This window comes from Balaenoptera ricei, chromosome 2, assembly GCF_028023285.1.
Source record: "Balaenoptera ricei isolate mBalRic1 chromosome 2, mBalRic1.hap2, whole genome shotgun sequence".
NCBI classification, from domain to species: domain Eukaryota; kingdom Metazoa; phylum Chordata; class Mammalia; order Artiodactyla; family Balaenopteridae; genus Balaenoptera; species Balaenoptera ricei.
In genome coordinates, this window is record NC_082640.1 from 54,251,825 (window position 1) to 54,264,844 (window position 13,020).

At 49.1% G+C, this 13,020-nt stretch overlaps 1 protein-coding gene across 1 annotated transcript in view; it reads left to right on the forward strand.

The window, feature by feature from the left end:
* The window catches only part of ATP10A (ATPase phospholipid transporting 10A (putative)), a 171,964-nt gene that overhangs the window by 56,258 nt on the left and 102,686 nt on the right, over positions 1-13,020 (forward strand). The window contains exon 2 of the mRNA XM_059912628.1: positions 7,930-8,134. Within this exon, the coding sequence (XP_059768611.1) occupies positions 7,930-8,134 (205 nt within the window). The remainder of the gene's footprint in view (positions 1-7,929; positions 8,135-13,020) is intronic.

A 13,020-nucleotide genomic window follows, 5' to 3' on the forward strand; every position in this document is an offset into this window, starting at 1 on the left:
CATTCCATGACTGTTTGTCCAGATGTGATCACTTGGCAGTGGAAAGTGTGGCCCCTGGACTCCTGCCCGTGGTGGTGAGCAGGCACCACGAGACCTTGGGCACATCTTCATCCTGGGCTCCTAGCCCCCACTCTTTGCCCCGCCTGCCTGCCCAGCCACCCCCGCCGGCTTCCCCTCCTCGGCATTCCCTCCCTCGTTGCTTCCGTCTGAGCTCACGCTGTTTCCTTCTAGCCAGCTCTCTCCCTGATAATCACCATGACAGTGCCCGTGGTCGGCATCCTGTCTCCTCCATGCGTGAACCCTGAGTGCCTGTCTTTATCTACCTTGGTCTTTGACGCATCTCCCACCCCATATGCCCATCAGCATCTTGGACTCAGCATTGCTCACAACTGGACTCTTCCATCCCACAGCACACCCACTCCTGGGTGAGGTCAGTGGCTCCCACATTCCAGCCACCAGGGCTGGAGACCTGGGCACCCCGTGCCTGACTCATCTGATCATTCATGGAGTCCAGTCACATTGATTGTACAGTCGAACTCCCATGCCATGGTCTTTCTTTACTGTTTCTGTGTCTGAGTCTCCTGATTTCTTTTGCTGTGCCCTCCCTTAGCTTTGGTTTGGGCATTGCCCTTTTAGCCTCTCCCTAAATTCCACTCTTTAGTATAAGTAGTCTGCTTGGGGTGGGTGGGGTATGGGTTAGGCTAAGATTTTTTTCATCCTTCAGGAGCTAAAGTCAGATGCCCCCTCTTCCAGGAGGCACTCCCTGACTGCCTAATCAAAACAAGTGTTCTTCTCAGCCCTGAATTGTACTTAAAACACAAGTGAGGGAATTGTACTTTCATCTTTTTTTTTTTTAATTTTTATTTATTTATATTTATTTTTGGCTGTGTTGGGTCTTCGTTTCTGTGCGAGGGCTTTCTCGTTGCGGCAAGCAGGGGCCACTCTTCATCGCGGTGCGCGGGCCTCTCACTGTCGTGGCCTCTCTTGTTGCGGAGCACAAGCTCCAAACGCACAGGCTCAGTAATTGTGACTCACGGGCCTAGTTGCTCTAGCGGCATGTGGGATCTTCCCAGACCAGGGCTCAAACCTGTGTCCCCTGCATTGGCAGGCAGATTCTCAACCGCTGCGCCACCAGGGAAGCCCTCATCTTTAATGCCTTGTTTTCAAGTGGATTTGCTCAAACCTTAAAAACCCTCTATCTCTTCTTTCTCTTTCTCATTCTTTCCTGCCCATCCAAACCCAAGACACACTCCTTTGTTTGTTGGTCTTGTTGGGGGAGAGACAAGTTTAAGGGAGGGAAAAATCAAGGGAGGTGAGTGAGATGTGCCTTGTTTACCCCTGCACACGCATTGCCAGCACCTGAGCAGGGTGTGGGCATGGTGAATGGTGGGAGGGCTTTGGGGAGTTCCCGTGTGTGGTTGTGAAACTTATATGCAATTGAATTAAAGGGAGCATTTTTGGAACATGAGAAAGTATATGGTAAAATATGGCCACGTAAAGTTGTTAGATAATGTAAGGGCCAGAAAATCAAATGTGTATCCAAGTTAGAAGCATTTCAATCTTCTCATTCATTTCCTAAATTACTGAGAAATGGAAGAGGCAAGCGTCTCCAACAGCAAGATGCCCTGGGACGCTGGTTCCATGCATGTGACATGGGCATTTCATGGACATATTTAGAACTGTGGGCAGCCTGCCTCCTGGTCACTAAACTGGAATGGTCGTGTCACATTACAAGGGAGGAGCCACCTGCTGTGGGTGGAGTCAAAAATGGGCGTGCATCTTCCTCTCCCTCCTTCCTTCAGGCGGGAGGACTCTTACGTTCATGAATCCATAAACCAGGTTGGAGATCAGGGACAGTGACAGCCCAATTATTGTTGGGACTGTCCTTGTACAAGGAGGGGCAGTGGGTCACCAGGGATGTTAAATGGTTTCTCAAATTTGGAATCTGTTGTCACCTTAAAAAAATTTTCTTTTGCTGTTTGGGAAAATGGTAATCCAATAACCCAAATGAAAATTTCTTTGAAAACAACGCATTGAAGATAAAAGTAAAATTCCCTCAATTCTGCAAGTGCCTTTTTCTTTTTAAACTTTATCAATTTGTTCGGTTTTATTCCTTGGCCACATCATGTTACCGAGTCCAAGCTCATAATGCTCGCTGCACTACCGGACAGGCCAGTAAATTGAGAGATGAGCTGCTGGGGCAAGGAATAGTGACGTTATTTCGAAAGCCAGCAGAACAAGAAGGTGGTGGACTCCTGCCCCAAAGAACCATCTTGCCTGAGTTAAAATTCAGACTTCTTTTATACTAAAAGGGGAAGTAAAGTCAAACATTTCCTGGTTCTGGTCAGCCTCCAGAGGGGATGTGTTAATTTCTCCTCCCTGTAGTCATTCACAGGTGGGCCTGGTCAGGATGTTTCCTGTGAGTTAAACAAAGGTATTTTAGCTTAAGGCTCAGTACCTGGGAGGCAGGGTTCCCAGAGATGGGCCATTATGTATAATTTAAGCTTATAGGCAATGTCCCTTTAGTGATTAACTTAAAGCAAAAGCAATAGAATACAGAAGTTAAAGAAACAGATCCAATATGGAGTCAGATTTGTTTTCCCCCCCAATACAATTGGAGAGATTTATAAATACATTGTTGAAAACCCTTAGCCATTGCAGAGACAGTTTCAACACTGGAGAGGGATCATGAGTGAGGCTGAACTGGTGGGAATTCTGATGCATTTCAAAAAATAAATCATTAACAGAACATTTCTGAGCAGGAGTCCTTGAACCCTGCATTCATGAAGAGCTACATGAAAGTAACTTCAGGCAAAAACCTGCTTTCAACTGCTTAAAATAATTCCTGTAAATTCTGTAAGCCAGCTACCTCCTCTTATTGGAATTGTTTACTTAGTAACTTTAAAAACATAACTAGTACAAATAAATAGTTTGTCAGCCTAAATAACTGACCAAAAATGATGAATTAAGGGATCTTAAAATTCTGTTTACTGCTTGTCTTTAAATAAAATTTGTCACTAGTCACTCTAATATTTCCTTATTCCTTCACCCCCCCACATTGTGCTGTTTTGCACAAAAAAGGCTCAGATAAGAACTTCAAAGCTCAGCAGGACCAATTATAAATGGTGTTAATTGATTTTCCCAGAAGAGGAAAGCTAATCATTAGAAGCCTCTTTTGCCCTAAGAACAGATCTTGGAAATTATCTGTTTAACACTCTGGCTTTACAGTTGAGCAAACAACAGGCCAAGAGGTGAGGGGTTTGGCGCAGAAAAACCAGTGGCAGTGCTTCCCTAGAAAAGACATGTTTTTGCCTGTGGCCTTCTAAGGGTTCTTTCGAACAGAAGGCATTTTTATCAGGACCCCTTTCAGCTTGGACCCCTCCCCCATCCCCGCCCCCATCTCAGAAGAATCACACTTTTTTCCACCAATGACCCTGAACTCTTGGATTGACACTCTGGGGCAGACCCCTCAGGACACCTGAGCAGGGTACTTGGTGATGGCTGATTGCAAGGGCGGTTGTCATTCTCGTGGAGGGTCCATGCTCCATGCTTGTAATATGTATGATGTGGCCCATATTTCAAGACTACACGTTTTCAGGTTTCCCCACATTTTAATATGTTATGCATACCTTCTGTTGGGCTCCCACTTTGTGAGGAGAGGGAAGTGTGTTTGGATTTTAACCAGTCTTGCTCTGCGTTCTTTTCCTATGAGGTAGTCTTTTCTCGGTGTGCATATTCTAAAGCTGAGTGGGAGTTTTCCAGTTGCTGTGCCCTGAGAGGACTGAGACGCCTCTGACTCCTGCTTCTGTGCAGAAGAAGGGAATTGTGCGTATTAGTTTTCTACTGCTGTGTGATGAGTTACTATAAACTCAGCAGCTGGAGACAACTCAGATGTGTGCTGTCACAGCTTCCGGGAGCAGGCGTGCAGGCGCGGGTTGGCTGGGTGCTCTGCCCTGGTGTTACCCGCTGCAGTCCAGGTGTTAGCCTGGCTGTGGTCTCGTCCTCCTCCAGGCTCGTTCAGGTTCTTGGTGGAATTCAGCTCCGGTGCTGGTAGGCCTGGGGCCCCGTGCTCTTGCTGGCTGATGGCCAGGGCCACTCTCAGCTCCTGGCCCTGGTCATGAGGCCCTTCCATTGCTCTCTACACTTTCATGTCTGACTTACTGTCTCTGGTTTAGGCCCAGTTTACAGGGTTCCTGTGGCTCCATCAGGCCCACCCGATGATTAGCTCGTAGCCCACTGACGGGTCACCTTCATTACACCTGCAGGAGTGACTCCTCCCACATTCACAGCCCCCACCTTACTTGGGGGCCGGGGGTGGGGCGCTGGCAGGGGCTTGCACACCAGGGCTGGGGATCTAGGGGATGTCTCAGAATCCTGCCACCACATGGGGCAGCACCTGTGCTTAGAAGGAATATCTCGGGGGCAAACTACACAGGGCCACTTCCTAAAATTGCTGGAAACAAATGCATAGTGTTGAGGACTGGGTGATTTTAAACCTTGCATCTCAGGTGGATCCCCTGGTCCCTGGAGGAGTGCAGGCACCTGCCTGGTGGAGGTTAGAATTCTGGAGTTTGCAGGGAGGCCACAGGTGACATACAATCCTGAGACTTTTCCTGTGGAGAGGAGGGGTCATGTGTCCTGTTCACCCTAGACTGCATCCACCATGACCTGAGGAAATAGAAGCCGGTCCTAAATTGTTTACCTGCTGCTTCTAAAATCAGTGTTCTTAGGAGGCCAGTGTTGCCGTATGGTGTCAGTGGGACTTACATCTTTTCTCTGCGGTGCTTTTCCAGTGCACAGACACGGGACCATGTGGGACACAAGCCTGTGGAAGAGTCTCCTGGTGTGATGCCCTCTGTCACCTGGTCCTCTGCTGCTCTCCCCCTTCCCATCCCTGCAGGCTGGGAGCCGCTCCTTCCGGCAGGAGTCATGGGAATTGAAGTTATTGGGTGCTAGTCTGCTCAGGCTGCTGTGACAGCACCACAGACTGGGCGGCTTAAACAACAGAAGTTTATTGTCTCACAGTCTGGAGGCAGGATGTCCAAGATCAAGGCATTGACAGGACTGGTGTCTCTGGGGGCCTCTCTCCTTGGCTTGCTGATGGCCGTCTTCTCCCTGTGTCCTCACATGGTCTTCCTCTGTGCATACACATCCCTGGTGTCTCTCCCTCTCCTTATAAGGATCAGGGCCCCACCCTATGACCTCATTTTGACTCAGTCACCTCTTTAAAGACCTTATGTCCAAATACAGTTGCTGAGAAAAGGAGGGCAGCTTATATCTAATATGTATGTTATAGGTAATATATCTATTATATATGTATAGACATACACATGTAATATGTAATATAGTATATATAAGTTATACAGTGTATGTTACTATATAACATATATGATATACATATAATAAAAATAAGAGTAACGCAGGCCAGGCAGGGCCGTTGCAGGGTTGGTGTAGGGTCCACACTCAGTGCTGGAGCTCCTGCTGGAACAGTCAACCGGACTGTGGGGCTTCAGTGAGGAATTTTTGTCTGTCTGTCAAGGTGATGCTGTTCTTCCACACGTGACTCCTGAGTCTGGGTTTTAAGGGTCCTGCTGCTTTAGGAGTTCCTGTGAGCTGCAGGGCCTTTCTCTTTCAGGCATCCTGGAGCTGCTCTGCTGCCGCTCCCTTTGCTTTCCATGGCTGGGACGGGTCCTCCCGCCAGGATGGTCGGTCACCAAGGTCTCCTCATCCATTGCTGTGTGTTTCCAGGGGCCTGTGCGGGGGTCTCCTTCGGGCTCAAATGTCTCCATCAAAGTTACTGTTTTCAATACATGCTCTGCTGGAGTGGGCAAGCTAATATTTTAAGATTTCAAAGCAGATGGAAACTGACTTTATTTTTGATGAGTTCTGTAAATGGAATGTAGTGAAGATAAACAACCCAGACAGTGTCACGCCCCGCCTCCTCCGGCCCGGCCATCCCCGCCTCCTGCCTGTCCCCAGGGCCAGTGTAGGACCACCGGTCTCCTGGCAGCTGCTGTCACACTGGGGCCCGTCCAGCTCACTGTCAGCGTGCACTGCCCACCTCAGTGACCGCACAGTGAATTAGCTTTTGGAAACCTTCTTCTGGAAAGGACAGGGCCTTTCAAATTCCTCTGTACTTTCTGTGGGAAGCCAACAAAGTGTCCTGATAAGGAAGAAAGACTAAAGAGCTAATGTTGCAATGATAGAAAGTCAAGGTTTGATCTTCAGAAGAGGAAATAGGAACATACTTAAGTGATGTTTCATTTGTCACTCATCAAGGATGTCTGTCCACTGGGAAGAAGTCAGACTGTGACAGTGAGCGGGCAGCGCCCTTGGGCTCGGGCTAGGGGACTTGTCACAGCTGGAAAAGGATGCCTCACCTGAACAGCACCCTGGCCTTGCAGGGAGGGTTTGGTCCGGAAGAATACCTTTGATTCTATAGCCCCCAGGGGGTGCTATCTAATGCTTTGGTCTCGCCTTGAATTTATTTCTGAGGACAAAGTTGTATCTAATTTATCTTTGTTGGCCCTATAGCGACCAAAGTACGGTGGATCTTGAAACAGAGGAATGCAAGTAAATAGAGGCTTATAGTGGAAGGGGCTACTTCTCTTTTCAGCACCTGGGGCAGCTGATGCTAGGAGCCCCTGGAAGTCTGCCGTGGGTTCCCTCAGATCCACAGTGTGGAATAAAATAGAAGTCTGACACTCAGGACTCATCACTCAGCGCTCAGGAGTCAGGTGAGACAGACTCGCTGCTGAATTGTTCTCCGGGAGCTCAGGCGAGGAAGTGTGGGGGGCCAGTGAGAAGGTGATGGTGAAAGTGAAGTGTGTTTTAGGGCTTTTTATTTTCCTAACAACATAACCCAGAGGATTTTTTGATGCAGTTTTCTCATGTAGAATGTCATGTTGAGATAAAGTCTTGTTCCTCTGCTTATTTATAAAACTGGACAAAACTGCCTTCAAGGAGCTCTTAAAAATGCCCTTTGTAGGATTAATGAGCCCATTTTTCCAGAGTGAAAAAAAATCTAAAGCCAAAATCTACACGTGTTTTCATCCTACTACCTATTAATCAATAGTAACTATCAGGTATTGAAAGCTGACTGTGGCAGGCACTCATTTGAGTGATTTTCTCCTTCATCTTGAGTGTCGTGGAGAGGATACATCTGCTGTGATCTCCATCCTGCAGAAGGTACAGAGGTTCTACTAGCTGTCTCTATGAATTTGTCTATTGTAGGGACCTCCTAAAAGTGAAATCGTACAGTGTTTGTCCTGTTGTGACTGGCTTATTTCACTTAGCATAATGTCCTCTGAGTTCATCCATGTTGTAACATGTGTCAGAATTTCCTTCCTTTTCATGGCTGAATCATATTCCACTGTATGGGTATACGACATTTTGCTTATCCATCTATTGTTGGGCATTTGGGTTGTTTCCACTTTTGGGCTATTGGGAGTAATGCTGTTATGAACATGGGTAGGCAAATATCCATTCGAGTCCCTGCTTTTAATTCTTTGGGGTATATACCTAAGAGTGGAAAGTGTAACCATTTTAAAGTGGACAGCTCAGTGGCATTTAGTGCATTTAGTGTTGTGTAACCATCACCACTACCTAGTTCCAGAACATTTTAATCACCCCAAATGGAAACCTGTACCCAGGAAACAATTTCTCTCTGTCCCATCTCCCCTCCCTTCAGGCTCTGGCGCCACGAATCCACCTTCTATTGCCATGGATTTGCCTGTTCTAGATATTTCATATTACTGGAGTTTCACTATATGTGGCCTTTAGGAATCTTCTTTTAAATGCTTGTTATTATGGAAAATTTCAGCATTACAGAAAGTGGCACGAAGTGTTCAATGAGCTGCATGTGCCCATCATCCAGATTTGGCCTCCATCGATCTCCTCCAGACTTGTTAACGGCTGTCTCTTTACCAGGGAAGAAAAGCAGTACGTGAACCGATTCTGGAAAGAAATCCGCGTGGGAGACTTTGTGCGTCTTCGCTGCAATGAGATCATCCCTGCAGACATCCTGCTGCTCTACTCCAGTGACCCCGACGGGCTGTGCCACATCGAGACAGCCAACCTGGATGGAGAGACCAACCTGAAACGGCGCCAGGTGGTCCGAGGCTTCTCCGAGCTCGTAAGTGACCTGGCGTGTCCGGGGTCCCAGGTACCACGTCCCGTGGTGCTTCCCATGCCGGCCCTCCAGGCTTTCGAGCACCTGCATCCCCTCCATCAGGCCAGGCTGATGGATGGATGTGGGACTGAGGGTCTGAGAGGACCCCAGTCCCCCTGAGCGCATAACCGGCCCGTGACTATGGGAAACAGGACCCAGTTTTATGACTCTGATTTCCACTGTACACTTCTTAGATTTGGAGTCCCTTTAAAGTCACTAGGAACACTTGGGACTGGCTGACTGTCAGCATTTACCCAGCTGTTGCTGTCATTCTAACACAGCAGCAGTAATGACCTGACCCCAGCATGTGGCTCAGGAATTTCTCTCCTCAGGGGTGTTTCTGAGTTCAGTGTCAGGTCTTCTGTGACTGAATTCTGCCTTGGAGGAGCATTGACTACAGCTCAGAAATGCTGGCCCTGTGGGGAGTGAGAAGTAGGAAGGGGAGCAGGGTCCCACCACCTATACCCACTGATAGCCTTGTGGCCGGAAAATTCAGACCCTGTCAGGGGTTTCCAACCTCTGTCCCCCTCTAGGTCTGTGCAGAGGATGCAGGGGTGCCAACGCCAGGGGACAGAAAGGAGCATGAGCCCTTGGGGATCAGGAGGTGTCTGGCAGGGCAGTGGACTAGCCCACACCTTGTTCTCCTGACACTGAGCTGCCTGTCTCTGTCACTCAGGGGCCTTGCCATCGAGGAAGGAAGGTTTAAGAAGTGCCCGAGGCAGTGAGCTCCTGAGTTTCAGGAAGGCAGCCACTGGGGGGGTCTCTTCCTCTGTCACATAATGGGTGTCAGTGTCACACACTGGGGATTTTCTTCCTCTGTCGTTGGCACCCTCTCAGTGAGCTCCTACAGGAGAACCAGGCCTTAGAATCAGGACTGGGATGGGTCTGGAGCAGTTGGCTTGTTTTATAGCCTGGGGTTGTCCCTGGGGCACTGTCGGCATTTGACGTAGGGCATTAATTGTGCAGGATTGTCGGGGGGCATCCCCGTATCCCGCTATGAGTGTCCATGCCGTTTACCCTTGGTCACTGTGACAGCCGAAGGCACCTCCTACACACTTGCAAAGGGCCAGATGGCATCCCACACCCTGGGGCTACTGCTGGCCTTGGTGGTAGGACTTTCTGAGCCTGACACTCACCCACCTCCTGCAGACAGCCTGGACTTCCTCACCAGTGTCTGGATTGTTCTGCCGTCACTTCTGTCCACCACCATGATTTCCTCGTTTTCATCTCCTTTTGTGCCAAGAAATGTTTTTGTGAGCTGCCTCAAATCTTTCTTGGAACGAGGCAAAGCATACATAAACATTAAAAATAGTATTTTTTTTAAATGGGATGCTCTTCTCCCAGATCAGGAGAGTTGGTGACAATGCTTGTTTGGGACCCTTGAGGCCCAGCACTGGCACATTCAGTGCGTTCCAGCTTCTGCATTGATTGTGCTCCAGGGTTTGGTAATAAATGTGGGCCAACCTTCCCCTGCTGTTTCCCCCCCGGCCACATGTGCATGTGTCCTGAGGTCGCCTCACCCCAAGGCTTCTCCCCCAGGCCTGCCCCAGTCCCTCAGAACCCACTGTTCCCAAGCCCTCTCCAGTGCACAGACGTGGGGACGAGCCCTGAGGTCAGCAGGGATGGGCTTGGATTGGAGGGAGGTGGTGACCGCACAGGCTCCAGCTCCATCCAGGTGGAGCAGCCAGTGTGAGCAGAGGGTGCCTGTAACATAAACGGATGCATCTGTGTATCTAATGGGTGAAACTTCAGACGCTGTGGAAAATCTGGCGAAACTGCAGAACCTGAGAGTAGAGTGGATCTGTTTGGGTGACGGGTGGGGCAAAGCCACGGGGGTGCATCTCCTTGGTCAGCTCTCGGGAACAACTTCCTTGTTTCCTGTCTTATAATTTGTTCAGCTGCTGAACCCAGTAATATCTAAAAGCCTCCTCCACCCACTTTTCTCGCTGGTGCTTTGTATAAACATGCTGTTTGTAAGATGGATGTTGAAATTCCAGGATTGCTACAGACAGACACATCCTGTATCCTCCTGCGTAGGGCCCGTGCATGCCTGAGGAGGTCAATGGAGCTGAGCCATAACTTAGTCAAAATGGCCAAAATTAAGAACCAAAATCATTTTGATTAAAAAAAAATTTCTTTATCAGCACCCAAATTCTTCAATATGAATGCACACTCTAGTCTCTATTATTGGTATATTTTTTCACTTTCTGTTTTTTTCTCCCTCTTTCCCTAACGTCCAAAGGCATTTTTCTGGTACCTGAATTCTTGTTCATACATTATTATTCTGAAATGTATGAACTGCCCCATGGAATATAAAGATAGGAAGTCTCTGGCTTTTAAAAGCCTGACAATTGGAAAACCAAGGTTTGGCTGTAACATTACAATGCCAGGAACATTCAGTTCTATGTATTGAAGTGGGGTTTTCATGGGTGGAGTCAGCTGGCGTCTCAGGCAGGTGAAGAGCGGATTCCTGTCCAATGCACAGTAACACAGTGCCACGTTGACGAGGGCTCAGTTGGAAGTGCAGGCCCCTAGGAAAACTTAAATTAGAGGTGATTTGCAAAACTAAGGTGAAGAATATGAGAGGACCTTGACATTCATGCAGGGGCTGGGTGTATCTGTCAGGGTCCAGTGAGGAGGCAGAAACCACAGCTGATTCGGTCAGGGCAAGTTTGATGTAAAGAACTCCTCATGGGGGATTGCACAGTAAGAAGTGAAGGGACTCCCCAGAATGCAGAAGAGCTGATAGAGGGAACAGCCAGTGGTCCTGGTGCTAAGATAGCGCCCAGGGAAGAGGCCCCCAAGCCTGAGTCTTGTTCTTATGGCCGAGGGCTTAGCTGTCCCTCATGGGATGGCAGGAAAGTTACTGAGGGGCGGGCTGTACCAGTGGGTCAGCCCTCACAGGTGCAGTGGAGCCATCCACTGGGAGGTGCTGGGCCTGGGAGCTTGCGAGATGCTGGGACAGGTGCTGCTGGAGCTGGGTGCTGGGGATGCCACCCTCTGTGTGGGGCTCCCACCACTGCCGTGGACGAAGGCCAGGTGACGGATCTCTGGACAGCAGCCCCATGGATCCCACGCCTGTATATGCGAGGTGTTCAGGAGGGCATGCAGAGAGCAGCAGCCTGGGCTGGGGTCCGAGGCTGAGCCTCAGGGATCTGGTTTCCCTGAGCTGAGAGCCGGGGAGAGCTTGTGCTGGCTGGGTCCCGGAGAACAAATCCACTGACCCTCCACCTGAAGGCCAGCTCCTCCCCCCAGCACCCTTGGCTGACAAGGCAAGAATGTGGCTCCTCTTCCCACCCTCTCCAATTTCCGAAGTCATTTATGAAGTGCTTGTTTGCTTGGGGAAGGATGCTAAGAAAGAGGGAAGTGGTCCACACACTGTAGGATCTGGTCATTTAAGGCAGTGGGACCAACACCTAGAGGACCCAGGCCTGCTCACCAGCAGACACTTGATACTGAGCAACAAGAAGAATCCCATTAGGGGATTGGGCTTGGAAAGTGGCCTTCCAAGAGGCCTAGGGAGGCTCCCAGAAAGAGGGCTTAAATTGTATTCTGAAGGCTAGGATGGGAGGGTTTGGGTGCCGGGTAGGTGTTTTAGGCAATGATACAGGTCAGATGATATCTCAGAGGTGGAAACAGAATTGTATATAAAGAAGAGAGTTAGATAAATTGTACAGAATTGAGGGGCTGGAAGCACAGCGAGGTGGGAACGCATGGCTTGCCCAGACCCCTGAGTCCAAGGGGACAAGGCCCCCAGACACCTTCAGCCATCCAGCCATCTTGCCTCTGGAGAAGGAAACATAGACATTGGCACTTCAAAATAAACATTTGATTTAAAAGTTGGGGTCATGGGAGTTCCCTGGCGGCCCAGTGATTAGGACTCCGTGCTCTCACTGCCAGGAGCCTGGGTCCAGTCCCTGGTTGGGGAACTGAGATCCCGCAAGCCACACAGCGTGGCCCAAAAAAAAAAAGTTGGGGTGAAATTGGCATTATCCAAGAAATAAGAGGGACCCCAAGGCTGAACACGAGCTGTCACAATAACAGCTCAGATTTGTTCCGGCTTCCTGGGGGCCAGGCGTTATCATGCCTCTCCCATTCATAGTGGTTCAAACATTTTTAAATCATATTTTTAAATATAAATTGTGAGGTAATGATGATCATACCCTTTTATAGATGACAAACAGGGAAGTCAGGAGATTCTGCCAAGGCCACCCTCCCCCACCCGTCGAATCAGCGGGGAGCCCAAAGCTTCCGGGTCTGGCAGCTCCTGGGTTGGCAGGATGGGGGTTCTCCAGCGCCCCGTCTTTCCTGTTCATTGGGCATCTGTGTTGCTTCATCCCACGCGTTCATTCAGACCTGCAGCCCTGCCCGTGCAGCTGCATGTGTTCAGCCTCTATATGGGGAGAAGTTTCTAGCTCATCTGTAACATTCGCACAGTCATTTCTGCAGAATGAGGAGGTCCTTAGGCTGATAATTTTACATAAAGATCTTTTTTTTTTTTTTTTTTTACAGAGACTCACTTTTGTGATTTTTCATTCTTTTAACAAATATTTATTGAGCACTTACTATGCTTTAAATGCCATTCTAGGCACCCATCAAAACAGGTAAACGTCTTTCCCCTCATGGTGTTGTGTGACGTGTGAATAGGTAAATCGGGCAGAGGTGGACTAGGGATACTGCTGAGGATAAAGCAGAAGCAGGGGCCCTAAACATCAGGTGGTGTTGGAGTTTCAGAGGGGGTGGGGCCCTGAGGCCATGTAAGCCACGTCGGTGTCAGGGAGGGGCCGTCTAGGAGGGGACTTACGTGTGAGTTAATTTCCTGGGAAAAAATGTTCCTCCAGTTTGTCTCT